Source organism: Dreissena polymorpha, chromosome 2 (assembly GCF_020536995.1).
Source record: "Dreissena polymorpha isolate Duluth1 chromosome 2, UMN_Dpol_1.0, whole genome shotgun sequence".
NCBI classification, from domain to species: Eukaryota; Metazoa; Mollusca; class Bivalvia; order Myida; family Dreissenidae; genus Dreissena; species Dreissena polymorpha.
Window position 1 is genome coordinate 144,502,176 of NC_068356.1, and position 20,227 is coordinate 144,522,402.

The window sequence follows — 20,227 nt, forward strand, 5'->3', positions numbered from 1 at the left end:
GCAAACTATTTCCATAGCGCAGTATTGGTTTGGCGTTTAATTACTTAACATTCAACCCAAAGAAAACAGAATGCCCAATCAACTGTATTTCCTTTGCAGACAATATTACGAAATTACGAAGTTTTTCTTCTGGCTGTGGATTTAATGCCAAAATTATATTGCTTTATACAATATAACGGAAATCCGTCATGTTGCAAGTTATATAGAAAGAATTAACCACACATTATTATCTGCACAGTTAAGCATACATAATCCATGTAATCGGATATATTTTCTAACTGTATCAAAATTGCAACAACAGGCACGAAGCAAGGCAAACTGTTGTACTTAAAATATACACATTACTCTTTGACACCTTACTTTCTTTTTAACTTTCAATGAACGCAATATGTTTGCGACAGATGTGCACATTGTAATATAAACGCAAACGTTTGACGAGGGAGAAGATTTCATTAGCATATTACAAAGGCAATTAACTGATGTTGTATTTATCCGATTATCGTATGAAGATGATTAACGTGGTATGATCAAATATTTTAATTCGCGAAGGTGAATCAGATTGTGTAGCACAATAAAATATATAATGTCAGTTAACTAATTATTTGAGACATGTGGTCCTTTATTTGTAAATAATTTTTTTTAAATGTGGTATCCATCACAATTATTTTATTAGCATTAACATTGTTTAAATTGTATGTGTGCTTGATATTTATTTCCCCAAGTGTTTAATTAATATAAATATTATCACAACGTCCAAATTACTTTCTTTTAAGCCGGATATCTGTTTAGCTAACCAATGAGAGCGCCGTTACATTTACTCTAGGCGTTGTTCTTCTTAAATGCGCATACAATGGAAATATTACACATATTGATAACGAAAATCAGTACTTTGTTTCCCAGCAAAACATGATGAAACGCTTTTATTAAAATGACTGGGTAAGATGATTGGATATTCAAGAGGTTTGATTGGTCCATTGTGCATCGTTATTATTCTTTATGTTCATAAGTATTACATCTTACGGGACGTTTATCTAAAAAAAATTGCTAAGTAAGATGAATTAAAACATTACTGAAGGCACTTGTATAAAACCGGGCACACTCATAACATACAATTGGAGACAGACATTTAACAATACGTTTTAGGTCGGGCAGTCTAAAAGTAAAATGTCAGGGGACGGGCACAAGTAAAATAAATACCCTAGATCCTGCCATTCTTTAATATATAAAGAAGTGAAAATTCCAGCTGCTGGAGCAGTATTGAATTCTCGTTATACACATTTAGTTGGTCCTTTATTTAAGGCAAGTGACCAATTGCCAAAACAGTACAAAACAGCACAACACAGCACAATACAAAACAACATACAAAACACATAAATGAATAAATCTGGGGTCAACGCCTTGGAACGGTCAATGCAAAGCATTGGGGGTTTAAACCGGTTATAGAGCGCTCAACCTCACACTTGGCCCAGCAATATTCATGATACATTTACGTGTAAATAAAATTTAACCTCATAGCATTGTAACTCAAATTAAACAATAATAAAAGGGAATTAAAACGCATTCAATTTAATAACCATTTAATTACTCAATAATAGGAAAGATACCAGAGCAACAGAGTTACAACTTTTTGAGGCACGATGAAATGAAACTACGAATAAGTATTAAGAAGTAAATATGCTATAATCATGAGACTAAGTATACACATGAATAACATTGCAGTGTGTGTATGCGAAGAAAGTCAAACGTGTAAGGATAGTTAAACAAAAGTAATACTGTTTAACAAATTATATTAGAAAAAAACCTACACTGATTAAATGCATCAAACTGTGAATTAAGACCCTGTGATAATTAAATGTAATAATTCAATGTAACTGGGTAACTGAAATGTATTTTTATTTATGAATTCTGTCTTAAAATCTTTAATGTAAAAAGGCAAGTCGATACAACGATGTATTGATTGTCATTTTTTAGAACAAATGCCAGCTGGATCGCAATATGTTATTTTTGAATGGAAGTCAACATATTATTTCTATTACGAATGATTGGTTAGACGTTTCGTTACCAAATCATCTGTGTTTCCTTATATGGAGACGAAATTAATACTTATTCGTGGATGTAGAATAGACGACTACGGGATATTAACTAATACAATAATTATTCAATCAATCGTTTCCCGTTAAAATTCATTCCGCGTTTCTAACGCATATCCTTCTGTTGTTGTTTATTGTGTGGTCATAATTCCATCAAAATATAGCAATAATTGAAAATAAATATTAGCTTTTGAAAACAACACGTGTATAAAGAGTAGAACCAGGTATTGTTGGATTATGCACACCAATTATCTGCTTTGAACTGAAGAAGTGCATTAAATGCGTTGGTTTATTTATCCAATAGCATATGAGTAACTCAACAAAGGATGTTGATATGCAAATATCAAAAGCAGCACATATGCATGTATTGCGTTATATACAATATATATTAATAATAATTGTGAAAAGTATTATAAGTAGTAGTAGTAGTAATAGTAGTAGTAGTAGTAGTAGTAGTAGTAGTAGTAGTAGAAGTAGTAGTAGTAGTAGTAGTAGTAGTAGTAGTAGTAGTAGTAGTAGTAGTAGAACCAGTAGTAGTAGTAGTAGTAGTAGTAGTAGTAGTAGTAGTAGTAGTAGTAGTAGTAGTAGTAGTAGTAGTAGTAGTAGTAGTAGTAGTAGTAGTAGTAGTAGTAGTTGTAGTAGTAGTAGTAGTAGTAGTAGTAGTAGTAGTAGTAGTAGCAGCAGCAGCAGTAGTAGTAGTAGTAGTAGTAGTAGTAGTAGTAGTAGTAGTAGTAGTAGTAGTAGTAGTAGTAGTAGTAGTAGTAGTAGTAGTAGTAGTAGTAGTAGTGGTGGTGGTGGTGGTGGTGGTGGTGGTGGTGGTGGTGGTGGTGGTGGTGGTGGTGGTGGTGGTGGTGGTGGTGCTGGTGGTGGTGGTGGTGGTGGTGGTGGTGGTGGTGGTGGTAGTAGTACTAGTAGTAGTACTAGTAGTAGTAGTAGTAGTAGTAGTAGTAGTAGTAGTAGTAGTAGTAGTAGTAGTAGTAGTAGTAGTAGTAGTAGTAGTAGTAGTAGTAGTTTTTGGTTTTTAAACTGTTTAATTGATAGCTGGTTAATACTATCAATAGTTTCTCTTAATGGACCTACATTTATTTATCTAATAAATATATACAAATTGAAAATAAGATAAAGTGTATAAAAATTTGGTTTATTTAATATTTTGATCCAGGTTATGGTAAAACACTATGTACGTGTATGTAATTGATCATCTGTTTATATATTGTCTTATATTATATTTGTTCTCATGAGCTTAAAGTTTAATGTATGTTGAAATAAACTCTAAACTCCACAAACCAAGCAGTGGCATTTACATATAAAAAAACACGTAATAAGTTAGACATGTATCAACATACGGTGTTAACTTAAATCTTAAATATGTTTTAATTCTTTTTAAACGATGTGTGACATACGCATTTATAAATGGAATTGTTGTCCATTCTTGTTAATCTTTACAAAACAGTTTACGATTTGTAAAAGCAGTCACCCTTACTGCGAGTAAGCGAAAAACAATAATTCGATGCATAATATATTGGCGATCATAATTATGTATGAACTAGCACTATGCACACAGTATTGTACTTATAGAAGCAATTTATGATTTACCAATGCTTCAAAAAATGTTTATATAGAGGTTTACCATGATTGTGCATTGCTAGAGCTGTCATAAACGTATACGAAAATATCCATAATATTTATTTTGGTTGCGGGGTAATATCGTAAAATATTTTCATCAATAAAGGAAAAAAATAAATATGTGTACGAGTGCTTTCAAACACATCTTCGTTCTATTACATGCCTTTGGATATATTTGCTATATTAGGATAACTTATATGTTATAATGTGCCATTTAATTGTATTGTAAAATGTCTATATATATTGATTAGTAGAGGGGCATATAAATATAATTAAACGCTGGACAAAGAATCTTACTGTAAACATTATTAACTCTAAAATTGCGTTTGCATCAAGATGACGAGGTCAGCTAAAATGTATGTTGGGGTAAATCATCACTATAATACAGACATTTCAACGAAATCATCTTGGCCGAATACAATTTAGTAAACATGCAAATACTTGGTAAATTACATTTATCGTCTTTTACAATTTACAATTTCATATTGCATTTTATAAGCAATAAATAAAAAACAATCTTTATTATATTTTTTACAGCATTTAACAGACAATAAGCAGTAATACTAATGTTTTAATACATTATTGTTAAATGTTGACGTATACGGTGTGTTAGTGTTATAACTTATAACTGTTATATCACATATGCATAATGTAAAAATGTTTAATTATACAGATACATGAAAGCTTTATATTGGAAGAGAGACAATGTACACAATTATAAAGCAGAAGTCTGGAAAAATAATAATTAGCACACAAAAAACTTTTTATATGAAAACAGAGTTGTTTTTCATCCGGAGAACATGAATAACTATTATTATGATACATATTTCCTGCTAACAGCTTTTATTGATCGTTTGTATTGTAACCGTCATATGTTTGAAGTGTTAACGAATCTGAGAAAAGAAGTTACGTACATTACATATGTCACTGTCGCGGTTATGTATAAGGGTAGGGTTATGTCAAGCATATAGGCATAAAATATAAGGGTATGTTGATTTTGTGAATATGCGGTTCCGATGTCACGTGGTATTTGGGGCATGATATGGCAACTGTTTTTAAATATAGAAAATAATGCGGACTCACAAACATTAAACATCGAGCGCTTATAGTAAATAATGCTGGCGTTGCGGTTGCTTTGTATTATTGTTTATTTTCGCAATGTTGCTGCAGCAGCTGTTGTTGTTGTCGTTGATAGATACACATGTTCATGTGTATAAAAAGCGACTTCTGTGTATAGTGTAGCTGTTGTGTGTTGTCATTATGGCTAAACGTAATGTTTGTTGCGGATTTTTATGTGTGACTACAATTTCTTGGATTTGAAAGACGGGTCTGATTGGAACTCGTCTTATAGAAAGTATCTTTTAGTTCTAATAGCAAGTATTTGATAGTTCTACGGCGTCTTAAAGTGCATTTCCCACTTTAGTTTGTCTTCACGTTAAGCAGATCTTTTTGCATATTCGTCGGTTGAGGTGTATATATGCGTGACAGCACTCACACTCATAATAGGAATTATTACAGGGGCCACATGGGAAATTAATTTAAAAGTGCGGATACTGATCAGACTTACAACGAAACACAATTTCATGAAATGGCGATACATATTGCAGGAAAACTTTTCAATTAAAATAATTAATTGTAATAATACGAACGCGAATACATTTATATGATGTTCTTAGTCGGTTGTATATCGTTTATATTTTATAAACGATATTACCTATCCATATGAATTTCTTCAACGTTTATAATACTACGAACGCGTAAGCTTAAAAATACATCAATGAAATTATAAATTACACGATAAATTTCGTTATTACTCTGACATGTTTTACAGTCTTAACTTATGGCAATGAGGTATACACTCATTTATATTGTAACTGGTATTTAAACAACACTCAAACCGTGTGCACCTACACGTGTTACCTATTTAGATCATACATATTTATTGGAATGTATTAAAACTGAATAATTACATTTCCTAACCAGACTGTGATAAATGATGCAGACAGCAATAACGTTAAACTATGTACCTGTTGTTTGTCGCAGATCCCCACATGTTCTGTCAGAGTTTGCCAAAGTTGCATTCTGTGCATTGTACATCACAAAACCAGCAGATATTTCCCATTGACATTCGGTATTTAAATTACAAATATTTCCAAAAGCAGGAACCATTTGTTGCAATACCGTCTGTAACAACCAAAACATCAACGATTGGAAAACCGTGTTTGTCATCGTAGATTCAGGGTGTTTTCAAACAAATCGCTGTAGTAGCGAATACAATATAGTCCAACATTATATGATACTATCACAGTTATTGTCCTTAAATTCACACCGATACTGATGTTTGATAACTTACAAAAAACGCATAAATAGTTAATTAGCAACAACTCAAACGTATAATGTATTCATGTAAGTCATTCACATTAGTATTTCTAGTTGCAGTTGCGGTTGTTAACCGTTTTTAAAATGAAGTAAGCATATGTTTATTTTACAGCAGTACTCATCGTGTCGTGTGCATGCTCTTGCTCGGGAAACTGTATCTCCAATTTCAAAGTCGAAGGTATGCTGCGCACTGAAAATAAAAATAAAAATACGAGTTCACAACCTGTTATAAATGCGACGCGTACTTTTTGTTGCGCATGCAGTTCACATTTAAAATGCATACGAACGCCTTCTGTTCCAATGTTGATCACTTAAAGGGGCCTTTTCACAGATTTTGGCATTTTTTTAACTTATTCATTAAATGCTTTATATTGATAAATGTAAACATTGGATCGTAAAAGCTCCAGTAAAAAATCAAGAAAAAAATTAAAAAAAGGAAAAGAACATTGCCCGGAGCAGGTTTCGAACCAGTGACCCCTGGAGTCCTGCCAGAGTCCTGAAGTAAAAACGCTTTAGCCTACTGAGCTATTCCGCCGAGTACACATTGTTGACGTATTTTATACCTTATATAAGCAATCTTCGTAGTTTCACAAAATTTAACGACAAAAACAGAACTCTCCAAATTATTCAATCGTTTCGCGTTGCAACGCTTTATAATTTTTAGGTTTTAAAATCGTCAAAAGATGCATATACTGGCTATATTAGAGCATGGTTAATGTTCAGTATTACTGTTTCCTCACAAATATCATAACTAAAACGAAAACTTACGAATCTGAAACAACTTTTTTCAATTTTGTCAATTTACCAAAGCGTGAAAAGATCCCTTTAAACCCTGAACAAGAATAGTCACTTTCTATACAAAATTCTCAGAACATGTTATATACGTATTAATGAAGATAAAATACACCTAAACAGCACATCTAATATACCTTTTCAAAATATATTTGCCTATATAGGCAAGCAAAACAACTGTTTTCATACAGTTAAAGGGACGCGACGTATAAGAGAAAAGATCGCTGAAAATCCGAATCTATGCTAAGAAATTATATACTACACATGACACATACTTATCATCTAGTAATCTCGGTAGGTGAAATATTTTTCCATGTATGTTTTATATGCCCTGGTATTTTCTTAATCCTTAAGTACGCGAATAACACCACCTAGTGCATCATGTTCAAACATTCCATCTTTATCGCTTGTTTATGTAGTGTGTGAATGAAGCGATGTTTACAGCATGCGATGGTCACAGATGGAAATGTGATTGTATTTGCTATTCCTGATTAGGGAATAATTTTAACAAGAATCATGCTGGGATCTATTTGGTGAACATCACACCGAGGTTCAATAAATAAATATGATCATAATTTACATGAACATGCTGGTATAAAAGGAACATTAGTGACTGAAACTTACATACCTAAACATGAACTCGGTTTCTGAAATGTTTGTTATGTGTAAGGTTCTTTCCAAATTATACCGATTAAACGTTATTTTTGTTTGCATTTCATATAAGAGGTTTACTTAAACAATTTCGAATTCAATGAATGCGGAGCATTGGAGTGCATAATCAATTGTATATAGATTTAGAATGTACATGACGCAGTATGGTTCCAAGTGCAATTGGTTTTCCAATAACACGTTTTACCATTTTCATAGTATCGGCTGAATATAATTCGAATAGCCATGCCATATTTAATGTTTCAAACAAGACATTATGAAATTTCAGAAAATGACTTGTGTAATTCGCTAGGTGACAATCCTTTTATCGCATTAAGCAATTTATGTACAAGGGGGACTATAACTAATAGCATCGTTGCACGAAGGTACGTTCATACTTTCAACAAGATTGCAATCAATCAACGGATTATTTTTTTTAAGATTGTAAAAATACCTTCAAGTATTTGTAAAATTCAATAACTCACTTTCGGCAAGTAGGTTACATATTTCAATAATAACTAAAATATTAATGTTAATCTACAGCCCGATATTATTTATTCGACACAGAATTGTAAACATGAATGATTTTAAAATATCATCATCATCATGATTTTTTTTCAGAACTAGAAAAGATCACAATCCACTCAATATTGTCTACCTATGCTAATCGTGTGTGGTCTTATGAAACTTTATGAAGCTTGCACAAACAAATCCTTATGCAGATATAGGAAACTATTGAAGCATCTGTATTCTTATATAGTGAAAGACTGCCATGTTCATGTTCTGATATCAAACATTATAAGATAACCATAGCAACTTCAATGATAAACGATGAAGAGCAAGTGTGTATACTATTATTATTCTATGTAATTATAATTTATTTTATAAAAAATTATATACGGGTATAACTATATATATAGAAAAAATAGCCCGTGTGTAAACTATTATTATTCTATGTAATTATAAATTATTTTATCATAAAGTATATACGGGTATATTTATATATGGAACAAAAGTAGCTATATATATAATAATTATTATTAAAACAATCGAATACAAGTTTTAATAAGGAGTACATTTAGCACGTTAATATCCGTATGATATGTTATATTTATTTCATAAACAAAGCCATAACAAGTGCCCCATCACAATCATGTGAAATATATTAAACCCGCATTTTGTTGAACCAAGTTAATGAACATTAATTGTCCAATTAAGTGTGTACTTACTTATTTTTCAACAAACAGTTTGAAACATATTCCACGACATAGTTTTTATCCATTGCTACTCGACAGAGTTGTAACAGTAAACCAGCACTCAAAACAACTTGCCTTAACTTCAAAACTGAACAGTCGGATGCTTCATGAAACCACAGCACTACTTTGCCAAAATATCAATACAGAATTTTCTTTATTCTCTTTCTTACTGATCTGAACGCCGCGTATTGGCTTTCAAACGATATGTCTCTGTTGGTTTATCTAAGAAAGTCGTCTTGGAAGCCGATATTAGCGCCTGTCCAAACTGTTGATGCTTGCAAAAAGTTGTGAAATTTGAAAATGTCCAGTCGATAGTGAGTCGATACCATTATTTGCAAATGTGATAAGCAATTACTTGCCTACAAAATATTCGGTAAGAAAAACAATGCGTGATGTATGTATATTTCAATATAGTCTGCAGCTCGTGATAACTAACAGTACGCATGATGCTAATGGTATCTCCATTTCCAAATCTCGAAGGATTGCTCTATTGTAAACCCTAATCATCGTCTTTTCTCTCTTTCGTACGATCGTGGAATATAAGCATGTTGTTTGTCGACTAAGTCCGTTTATGGTCGTCTCATCGATAAAATGCTATCATTCTTTTCCCCGCAATGTTAGTCTTTCAAAAAGGCAAGGTTGGATTTGGGAACAAACAATTGACTTGCATAGTCAGAAAAGGAACGTTTTTTTAAGAAATGGTACATGCGTAACGTTAATCGCACTTCTAGTGCCACAATATTTACTTTGAATTTATTAAATATAAATAATATGTCATACTCTATATAAACTTGCGGTCGACTGAGATCATGTTCGATGAGTATTCATCAAATCGTTAATAACTTTGATTTAAATTTCAATGAAAAATTTCTCAGTTATTAATTTGTTAATATTACAAATCTTCACGAATTCCATGGATGAATAAAGGAGGCATTAGAAAAAATTTAAGTGTTTTGATTGAAGTGCTATTAAATATGTTTTTATGAATATTTAATACTACCATGATTCAAAAGTAATACAATACAATATCTCACCTCCTACAAAAAAACGCCTAATCCGATTGGCGTAATGCGGTCACGTGCCCATGGAGTATTTCCCGAGTAATTTCCATACACACCGACTAGTCTAGTAGTCGGTTGAGATTTAATTGTTACACCGTAAGTAACTGACGATGTATGGGATATACACTCAAGGGTGTATATCCCATACACCGTCAGTTACTAACGGTGTAACTAATATTACATGAAGTTGTAAGTTTTTGTCAACAACGCGATATACTATTATTGTTCTTCATTCGAATACATTGTACATGGCACATAAATTTTACATGAAATATGAAGTTCTATATAAGTTCTCTATTAGTTTAAACATATTTTATTTCACAAACAAACATGGTATACATGTACATAGCATATACAGTTACATCTGATTCACATTGTTCCGAAAAAGGATTAGAACCAAAGATCAAGATCGTATAGGGTTCTTCTCCATACGAAGTAATTGCACGCTAGTGTGTACCCATTTCTTTTGGAAGCAGGCATGTATTTTAACCAAACAATTTATCAAAATGATTCAACAATTTCAATTCAACAAAAAAGAAAAGTAGGTTCATCAAGGTTGATGAGTTAGACGTGAAGACACATCAGACAGAAGAAAATACAAAGCTAAACTGTTTTTAAAAAAACAATACAATGAAGTTGTTTGCCTTGACATACAGCTATGTATCGAAACGTTTTCTGCATTTAAAGTACATTAACTGCATCGAAGATAAGCGTGTTTTCATCAAGTGAAAACATCTATCACCAAATAATAAAGTTTGGATGGTTGTAGAGGTATAAGAACTTGTGTTGCCTTTGTGCAACATCGCATATAACGTTGGTTACATTTTTTGTATAGACATTTATATCATCATGGATTCATTGGTTCCACTGTACATGTGAAAGAAGTGTTCGTAATTTTTCATAGTCATCTAATTCGTATCGCCATATGTGTCGGTTATCACTTTTGCAAACAGGCTGGTTGTATTTTACTATGGCAAATAATTGGCAGTGATAGCGGATGTTTTGGTCAAGGACTGGTTCACCCATTCCTGATATTAAAAGTGATTTTTGGTTACTAACAAAAATAAAGTATATTACAGCTGTCGAGTGTTCCGTGTAATGCGTTGGCTCTTTAATGATTTGCGTTAAATTATTCTGTGTACGTCGTCCGTCAATTTTTCTTGCTGAAAGCATTATATTCAATTGAACAGGAATTTTCAAATCGATTAACATTTTGTATAATAAACTTACTTATTTTATGTGCAGAATACCAAATTTTGGAATAATAAAATCCAAAACAATTATAAGAAGAAGAATTCTTGTTTCTATTTGCTAGTTTGTAAGTGATCAATTTTTCAACAATATGGGATTATACAACTGTACACTAAGCTCAGTTACAGAAACAGTAACACTGTTACATAAAAAATAATACACATTTGATAAGGAAAACGATAATTACTACTTAAGGAAGTGTATACGATTTCTTTGTCAGACGTGTTGCATAATATATTGATAATAACAAAAAGTGTTAATTTAGCTTCCGGCGAAATTAGGAGTAATTAAGGTATAAAAATACCCATCAAAGATGTTATTTCAATCAAACAAATGCTACTTAAATAAAGGTTTGTTGCGACCAATTTGAAAATATATCGTATAATATTTATGTTTGCATTTGTATGAACATGTTTGAAAGAGATTCAATAAAAACTCTCCCCTAATGAGCGTTAAAGAAAGGTAAATATTGTAAGTTTGTTACAGACGGGTACAAAACGAGCGGACATTCTAGCTAACAAGAAAACTGTGTCCTTGGTTGATGGCAACCTTTTCTGTCATGTTTAACATTAACTACCTCTGTATAAATGATGTATACATTAGTTTGCAATCGTAAACGATTAAAGCAATAACATATTTTTGCATTAATCATCGATTCTATGTGTTAAGCAAGAATTTGTTTACGCTGCATGATATGTGTTATTACCGTTTAATGATATAATCCGTTTTATGTCAGATGATGTTCAATCTTTTGTTTGACATAATTTTGAAGTACCTTCATGATATAATCGAACTGAAAATGATGTTGCAAATATGCTACTTTGATATCAGGCATCTACATTGTCAGTTTTATAAAAGTGTCTAAATAACTTTATAAATTACCGAAAGGAAAAAACAAATAATTCACGTTTGACCTTAACCTTGATCGATCCAATCCTTCGCTAGCCACGAGCAAGGAATTCAAAACTAATTCACTAGGAGTCATTAAACAACATAGGTTATTTGATTTTACAATAGAAAGCGGTTTACTACCTGAAGTAAAGGCGACTTTGACCAATGACATTCCAAAGAAGAAATCCCTTATTTCATACGCGTAATAAACCACTCATATCCTAGATATCTGAAACTAAATATTCATTTAAATTATAGTATGTCACTATGGGTCAATGTATTGAAATGTAAATAACGAAACAAAGAATTTTTTCTAAATATTTATACAGAGTGTAACAAACCTCCACGACTAAATATGTTTCTTCATAAAACACGGAATCGACAATGTCTAAAAAGTAATGAACTATTAAAGTACATGTGTCTTGTGGGAAAATGTTTGGTAAAAGGTCACTACCAAAAATGAAACTGCTTTAATTTGATGTGTCTTCTTCTGATGCCATGTTTAAATTTCAATACAATTTGAACTAAAATAAATATATGTGGACTTCTTGCAAACAATCATTGGCAGGGGATTAAACTAATCACAATTTCGGGAATGTTGATGAGTCCGACAAAAACACTTTAAGGACGCGTTTCTTTAGTTTTCATACTATACGATGTAATTGAGAATAGTTAAACTATTGGAATATTAAAAAGATATTAGTGGTTCTGAAGCTTTATAAAACCATAGTCTTCAGTAAGGTATGATTGGCTATTTAATACTTACAATGCATAGAAAAGAGAATATACATATTATTTCAATCTCATTGTTCAAATATCATCGAGTTTATTTTAATTAATATGAATGGAACGTGTGTGTTGTTGTCTACTAGTAATACTGAATTTTAATTTATATAAACTATCTGTCTATAAATTCCTCTAGCTTTTAGTTAAATATGACAAATTGGTAATTTCAAAGGTATGAAAATATATTTTTTTAAAAGCTTTTGTTATTAAAAATACGAAAAAAGTATGTCCGTCCCTCTGTCCGTCCGTCTGTCTGTCTATCTGTCTGCGGTGAAAGAAATAAAGCATCTTTCTTATCATTGACGTTCCATGCATAGGCCTCATGTGTGCGCGGTTAATGGCTATTATTAATGCGTTTACCAGTTGTAATATGGTGAGTATATATAAAAATGGAACTTAATAGTGTATTCAACTTTACAGTCAAACAACATCCTTATGAACATAAAACTAACTTGACATTTACAATACGACCAGGAAATACGTATGCAACGTTAAACCAAGACAAATGTTATAGAAACTTATATTAGACACGAAAGAAAATTAGCAAAATCGCAATGCAAAAATATAAATTTTGCCTTTTGTTTACAATGTTTTAAAAGTTCATTAGTAAGTATTAACACATTATTAAAAAGTTGTATGTGAATTAAATGGATTCTGTTTAGTTCATACTTATCAATCAAACCTCTACGTATGTCTATTGTTTGATTTTATACTTGGTTAAATACGACTTTAATTATAGTGTTCGTATTTTCATTGAAATAAATCCAATGAATAGAAAAAATACTACTTCATCAGGTACAATGATATACCATCTTAACTAATTAGCACACTTTTTTCAAAAATGAATAAATTAGAAGTAACACATTATATTAACTGTTATATATTTCATTGTTACGCTCTGAAAGGTGTGATTTTATGACGGCAGTAATTCGTTTGTACCAAAAAAATGATGTATCATATATACATGTATAATTTCATATACTGCAATCATTGTTCAGTCAAATGAACGCAAGCAGATAAATAATGGTAATATGTTGGTTGCATTATTTGTGTGAATATTTTGTTGACCTCAATTTAGTTGTAAAGATCTGTAAAATATAGAAAAAAATAATTGGAACTCCCACATAGAATCTATGCGAAAATACGTTTCATCTTTAATTAAGAAATATCTAATCGCTGAGTCTTCTCAGGCCCAGATGAAGTATTGTATTTCAATGAAAACAATTTCAATTGATCAGTAACGATTGTCCATGTCAGGTGGCGATGGCACGTACAATCTGATTTAAACATAATCTTAACAATCTCGACTGATAAAAGCAGATATACTGAATTATGTGACACATGACGTAGGGAATAATTTTATTGCAAATATATGTTTGGAACACTCATTATATGCCGCCGTGAGATTTTACTGAATCTTAAAAGATAATGATAGCAGCGTGGGTTAATCTTAAGGATGTTTGTAGAAGTTAAAAAACGTTTCATAGGACCAAGCAATTGCTGCGAATTCAATGAAAACAGTGAAATGTAGTGACAATAGACTTATGCACACGTATGAAAGTAGAAACTGGGTAAAAATTTAAACCTTTACTTTGACATTGTATTAACAATACCTTCTGGGGTTTTTTTTTCATAATATGTGCCGTTGCGTTCGTTAAAACAATATATATCGTGGTTACGTGCCTGAAACATCATATTTTCCGCAATTCCAGAATGTGTATTTAGCACATTATACTAGCACATGCCAAAACTGTTGATACTTTTAAAGTCATGAAATCGAAACCGACCGCACCGGTAAATTATCGATTATTTATTTATGTTACCATCTTTGCAAGCAAACTGTTGTCTGTGTTAATTATTGACGTCTTTATTAACCATTTAATCATTATCCAAGGAGTTCCATATTGTTAACACATACGATCGTCTTTCTCAGTTTACCCAATCGGCAATATTGGTCCGAGTTGCAAACAGGCCTTTATCTCCGCCTTTTAGAAATAAGTCAATACAACTTTATGCTATGTATTGTCATCGGGCAACATATATTTTGATGATCCATCAATACAAGTTTTCATAAAAAAAATATGTTATTAACCCCTAATCTTTTCTGTAACATGTTTGAAAGTCTGTTCAATCAAACAAACGTTTGGTAGATGTAACGTATACTTAATACAAATAATATGTATCATTTATTGTTTAATAAAATAACGATAATCTTGGCAATATATAATCTAAGTTTGAATATGGGGCACTTGCTTTTAAGAACAATGTCGGAGGGTCGATCTTTAAAAATGCCTTATCACTTTAAATCCACATTAATAATTTAATATCAATGAAAATATATCACTTTGTTTAGCCTTACAATACGTAGTCTAGGTCAATCTGGGAAACGTGCATTGAACGTGTATGTTTCCAAGTCATATCTTACAAACGTTATTTGCAATTCTAGAGGTTACATGTAAGGGGCTCTGGGGAATATCCCGACCGAGTTCAAATCTATGTCACGCGCACCAGGCGTTTAATATTTGAGCTTCATTAAGTATTGAAAGTAATCAACTTCAGAGTGAGTGCAGTCCATTACGCTAAATACGTATGATATCGACACACCACAATGTGTGTCCAATAGGCACTAACTAGTATCTTCAAAAGCAAGCCTGACATTAAGTCTTAATTGCAGTAAAGTCATAAGATAAAGTCATTTGATAAAACTGATATTACTTCTGGAAGAAATGTTATGTGCATACTAATAAAAACGTTCCGTACATGTTTATTGTGCATGTGATCATTTAAATATTGTAACACATTTCTGTATCGAATTATGTTTAGTTGAAAAATTGCAATTGTGTATAGTTCCTCTTGATAATTGTGCTGCAATATTGTCAAAAGTAAACAAATGTTTGTCCACAAAATTACATAATTTGTAACTTGCTGTTAATTTGTATTAATTTTAAAGTGTAATGTGACACAAAAGCTGAGGAAAGGCTCAAGTATATGTTAAACTGTATGCAATACACACAATGAATAGCATTGACAAAGTCTTTAGGAACGGAATGGTTCTACAACTACGCTGGATTTAACTGCTTCCATTATATTCACTTTTTCCTTTAAAAAACAAAAGCAACATGGATGTCTGAAGACGAAATAATTCAATAATTCCGTGATGTCTAATGTATATGCTTAAATCATTGACTGGTCCTGAAGCATTATTACAAGCTTCACCACTTCTTAATTGTAGTTCAAACGACAACCAATGAATGTATATATACTCAATTGGAAAAAATCAACTTAATGTTTGTTTTTAATTTATAAATAAGTCTAAAGGCCATCAAATCATATTTCGTCCATTGCACACACTGCATTATTGGTAGCTTGTCTGTTGTTCATGAAGCTAAACAACCTATTGGTTATGTTAGTGTTGGAAAACATTTACAGCGTTGTTGTATAACAAACAGCCTCCCGCATGCTTAAGTCGATATTCATGCCAGTGTCCCTATCTTTCTAATTAACAACGTCGTTCTAAACCCCAGGAAACTTTACAGATCTACTATATTATAGAAATACAGCTCCATGATAAAAGATAATGATTATTTAATTAACATCGTTAAACGCCAGCATTAGTAAGAGTTCACAAAAGCGCTAATCGTTTATAACTGTCGAGTAATTCATGATGACATTTTACACGCTTTGCAAAAATCTGAACTGAGAGAATATGCGCTTGAAAAGATCACTTTTACCATCTTTATGATCTAGGTTACAATTAAGCTATGGATATACAATTAAGATAAGAATCCAATATGATAATTGCATCATTTTATTGCAAATACATAGCTTTTCGTGCTTTTTTTGATAAATTGCGTGAGTTTATATATGTTTTCAAGAAACAAATGAAAATTATATTTCATTTCTGTAACTTGTGTATGCTGATTCGATAGAATCTATTCAATATTCAAAAAGTTTTACATTTCACATTAGAAACTTGTTCTGGCATTAAATGACCATTCTTATGAGGCCGGTTATTTTCATGGAAATATAAAAGAAATCGCACGTACAAATTAAGCGTTCGTTGCAATCCCTGATGAATAAATAAAAAAAATACACGATTATCGCATGTAATATAAGAGCACTGTGATATCACATAAAATACAGTCTTCCAGAAAATGCATGACCAAACACTTACGTGGAAAAAGTACTTAGCTCGTTCAGCAGGTAAGAATGTCTTTGTTTGTTTTTGTATAACCACGTGGAATTATTATTTATAATAATATACAGTCACATTTCTTGGATCAATTTTTCAACATGCGAGTTTATTTATTCTAACAACGCACTGAGGCCTGTAGTCTGATTTATTGTAAGTAATGTTAATTTTTATCTTTTGTACAATCTAAAGCATATGTTATCCTATTCAAAACATATACAGAATTTAGCAGTTAGGTCATAACACGTTAGTTAAATGTTCAATTGCTAGATTTTGTGGTGTGCTTAGGCAAATGAATGCTACAATTGATTTGAATAATAACAACTAACATGTAATTACCGTTAATAGCTATTGACGATATTTGATAAATATAGGACTCCGACAGAACTTTTATAAATATTTGCAAACAAATACACTTCCTTGTTAGGTGTTCGGTTAAAACCTTTCGAAACCTCTTGCGAAACTCTTTTAACGATAGCTAAAAACGTTGCTCACGCTTAGACAGCAACATATGAGTCGTGTTCGGAGAAAACTGGGCATAATGCACGTGCGTTAAGTGTCGTTCCAGATTAACCTGTGCAGTCCGCACAGGCTAATCATGGACGACACTTTCCGCTTTTATGGTATTTTGAGTTTCAAGGAAGTCCCTCCTTACCGAAAATCAAGTTTGGGCGAAAAGTGTCGTTCCTGATGAGCCTGTGCGGACTGCACAGGCTAATCTATGATGACACATTACGCACATGCATTAGGCTGAGTTTTCTCAGAACAAGACTCATATTATCAATTAATGGAATTAACGTTGAAGCGCGTGAGGCAAACTCATTAATTTTAAATGATATTAACGTGACACGCCGACCGTTACGTTATGCATGTGGTGCATTACCATCAGCCATTACAGATGTTGATGTTGTATTTTATGCAGCGAAATTGACGACAATTGTCGAAGCTTTAGATACATATTGTGTCTATTTGGCAGTCATGCTCAATTCAATTAAATGTCAAGGCGTCGTTGATTGAAGAATACGCCGAGCAGATATGTGTTAAAAGATGTCAATTTACACCGGTATTAAAGAAGTATATGTCTTCCAGATATGATCTGTAGTGTTAAATTCCTCTAAACACAATCTTTTTAAAGTATATTCTCAAAACACTAAAGAACTTTTAATAAGGGCTTCCGATCGATTCAATATGACAGTTTGATTTTTCACAGCTAAAGTTTAATTGAGATAACAAATCGGGCCTAATATATGTCGAGATATACATGTTTTAGACTAATTTATCAAGAGAAACTAATATAAAATCAGTTTAGCATAAGTAAAATATTTATAGAGACGTATATGCAGGTAATCGATTGAATCAGGTTCCCTTTAATAAGTGTCATTGTCTGTCCCCGAAAAAGGCTTTGAACAAAAACTATGGTATTTACCGATAAAATATAGAACACAAAAAGTCTTATCACTATGTGAAATTGTTATAGTTAGCTTAACTCAAGGCTTTCATCTTTAAATGCCATTCGTTCACTTTTGAAATTATGTTTACATTTTTTATCGAAATACGATTGTATTTAATATTTATTGGGATACACATTACTTACAGACCAGATTCAATCAAAAGAACAAGCTCAATCATAATGTAATTAAACTCCAGTAACCAACGGCAAACGAAAACTAAGATCCACCTGATGTGCTTTATTCAACTACAGCCTTGAACAAGTACATATGTCAAGTGTTTTCCGCCCATCAATAATATATTAATCTCATTTCATATGCGTGAACAAACTCATTAAACGGAACATATAAATATGCTCTACACGTTCATATACGAATTCCTTATCCTCCATAAAGGATGATTCCAATTACATTAATTTCGTTAACAAGCTTTCCAAAATGTTTCTTGTTTAATCGACAATATTTTAATGAAAAAAATACAAATGAAAAAAGACAGCCTATTCACACACTCAAGTAATACACTGAAATACGACAAACAAAGAGATAACTTGAATACAGACCAATCAAAAATGTCAACGTTTAAAAAACGTTTGAAAAACTACGCATTACAATACCCTATCAACGTTAATTGAAATGAAACCACTTTGATTCGGCTACACAATTTTTAGACATTTTCTTTGAATGAGTGAATACACATTATTTAAATTCAATTTATCGATCTAAACGTACATTTAATGTTGCAAACTATATGAGACTTTCCTGAAACACGGACAATGATTACTACAACTAAGATGAGCTATTCGATAACATACCTATTCGACTCTGAGTTTTAGTTCCAAATTAAGACAATTGTGGAGATTTTTTATGTCATAAACTGCATTATGCATGATCAAAATCAAGATGGTTATGTACATTTACAATAACATACTGACAAGACATGATAGCCTCTTGATGTTGGTATTAAGTTGTGTGTGTTTGTTGTTGAAGTAAAAGAAATCTTACCTACCAGAAAATATGTGCATCCAATATAAGTGGCAGATACTGAATAATTATTTATTTGCATTTATATAAAGTTTTGTGGAGTCATGAAATTTTGATTATTCGTTTTATATCAAATTCGTGTTTTTTTTAATGTCCGATATAATACTTCGGACATACTTGCCATACGCACAACAGTTTAACAGTAATTATATATCCGAATGCTATAAAACAGATCTCTACATAGTTGCTTTCGAAATATCATTTATCGAGTGCATTATGAACTGATTGTTTCATTGGAATATATATATGTAAATTTATACCTTTCTAAGATATGTTTTTATGTTATTGTGTTACATTAAACAATTATTAAATAAATTACAATGTTTTCTGCGAGTCATTGGCCTTGTATTAACTGTAACATATCAGTGTAAAATATCTATGCGACGTTTATTAAATAGATGACCGTTCGGATTAACTCTTTCAATAAGTGCAGTTATATTCAAGCTATTTTATATTTGCTTATTTAAACGGTAGCTTTTAAAATTCATTCTATTGTTAATTCATACAATATAAAAATAGAAATAAAAAACGATATGTCAATACTATTATTATTTCGTATTACGGAGGAGTCAAACAATATATAATCAGTGAATTGATAGCAAACACGTCAGTGCTAAATTCAGAATACCTTAACTTAACTTTTCTAACATAATTTTCCAAGCATATGGCGTACACATAAAAATAACTCTTATTTTCGCGAACAAGTAAATCTGCATTAATACACGTTAAATAACAGCTTTGTTTTATAAGATAAATTGCTTTATAA

At 31.7% G+C, this 20,227-nt stretch overlaps 1 protein-coding gene across 1 annotated transcript in view; it reads left to right on the forward strand.

Moving 5' to 3' along the window:
* Nucleotides 1-2,622: 2,622 nt before the first annotated feature.
* Nucleotides 2,623-20,227, forward strand: part of LOC127870460 (uncharacterized protein DDB_G0271670-like) — a gene marked incomplete at both ends in the record, with an annotated part of 19,371 nt that continues 1,766 nt past the window's right edge. Inside the window, 2 exons of the mRNA XM_052413050.1 lie at nt 2,623-2,872; nt 13,255-13,270. Of these exons, the coding sequence (XP_052269010.1) occupies nt 2,623-2,872; nt 13,255-13,270 (266 nt within the window). The remainder of the gene's footprint in view (nt 2,873-13,254; nt 13,271-20,227) is intronic.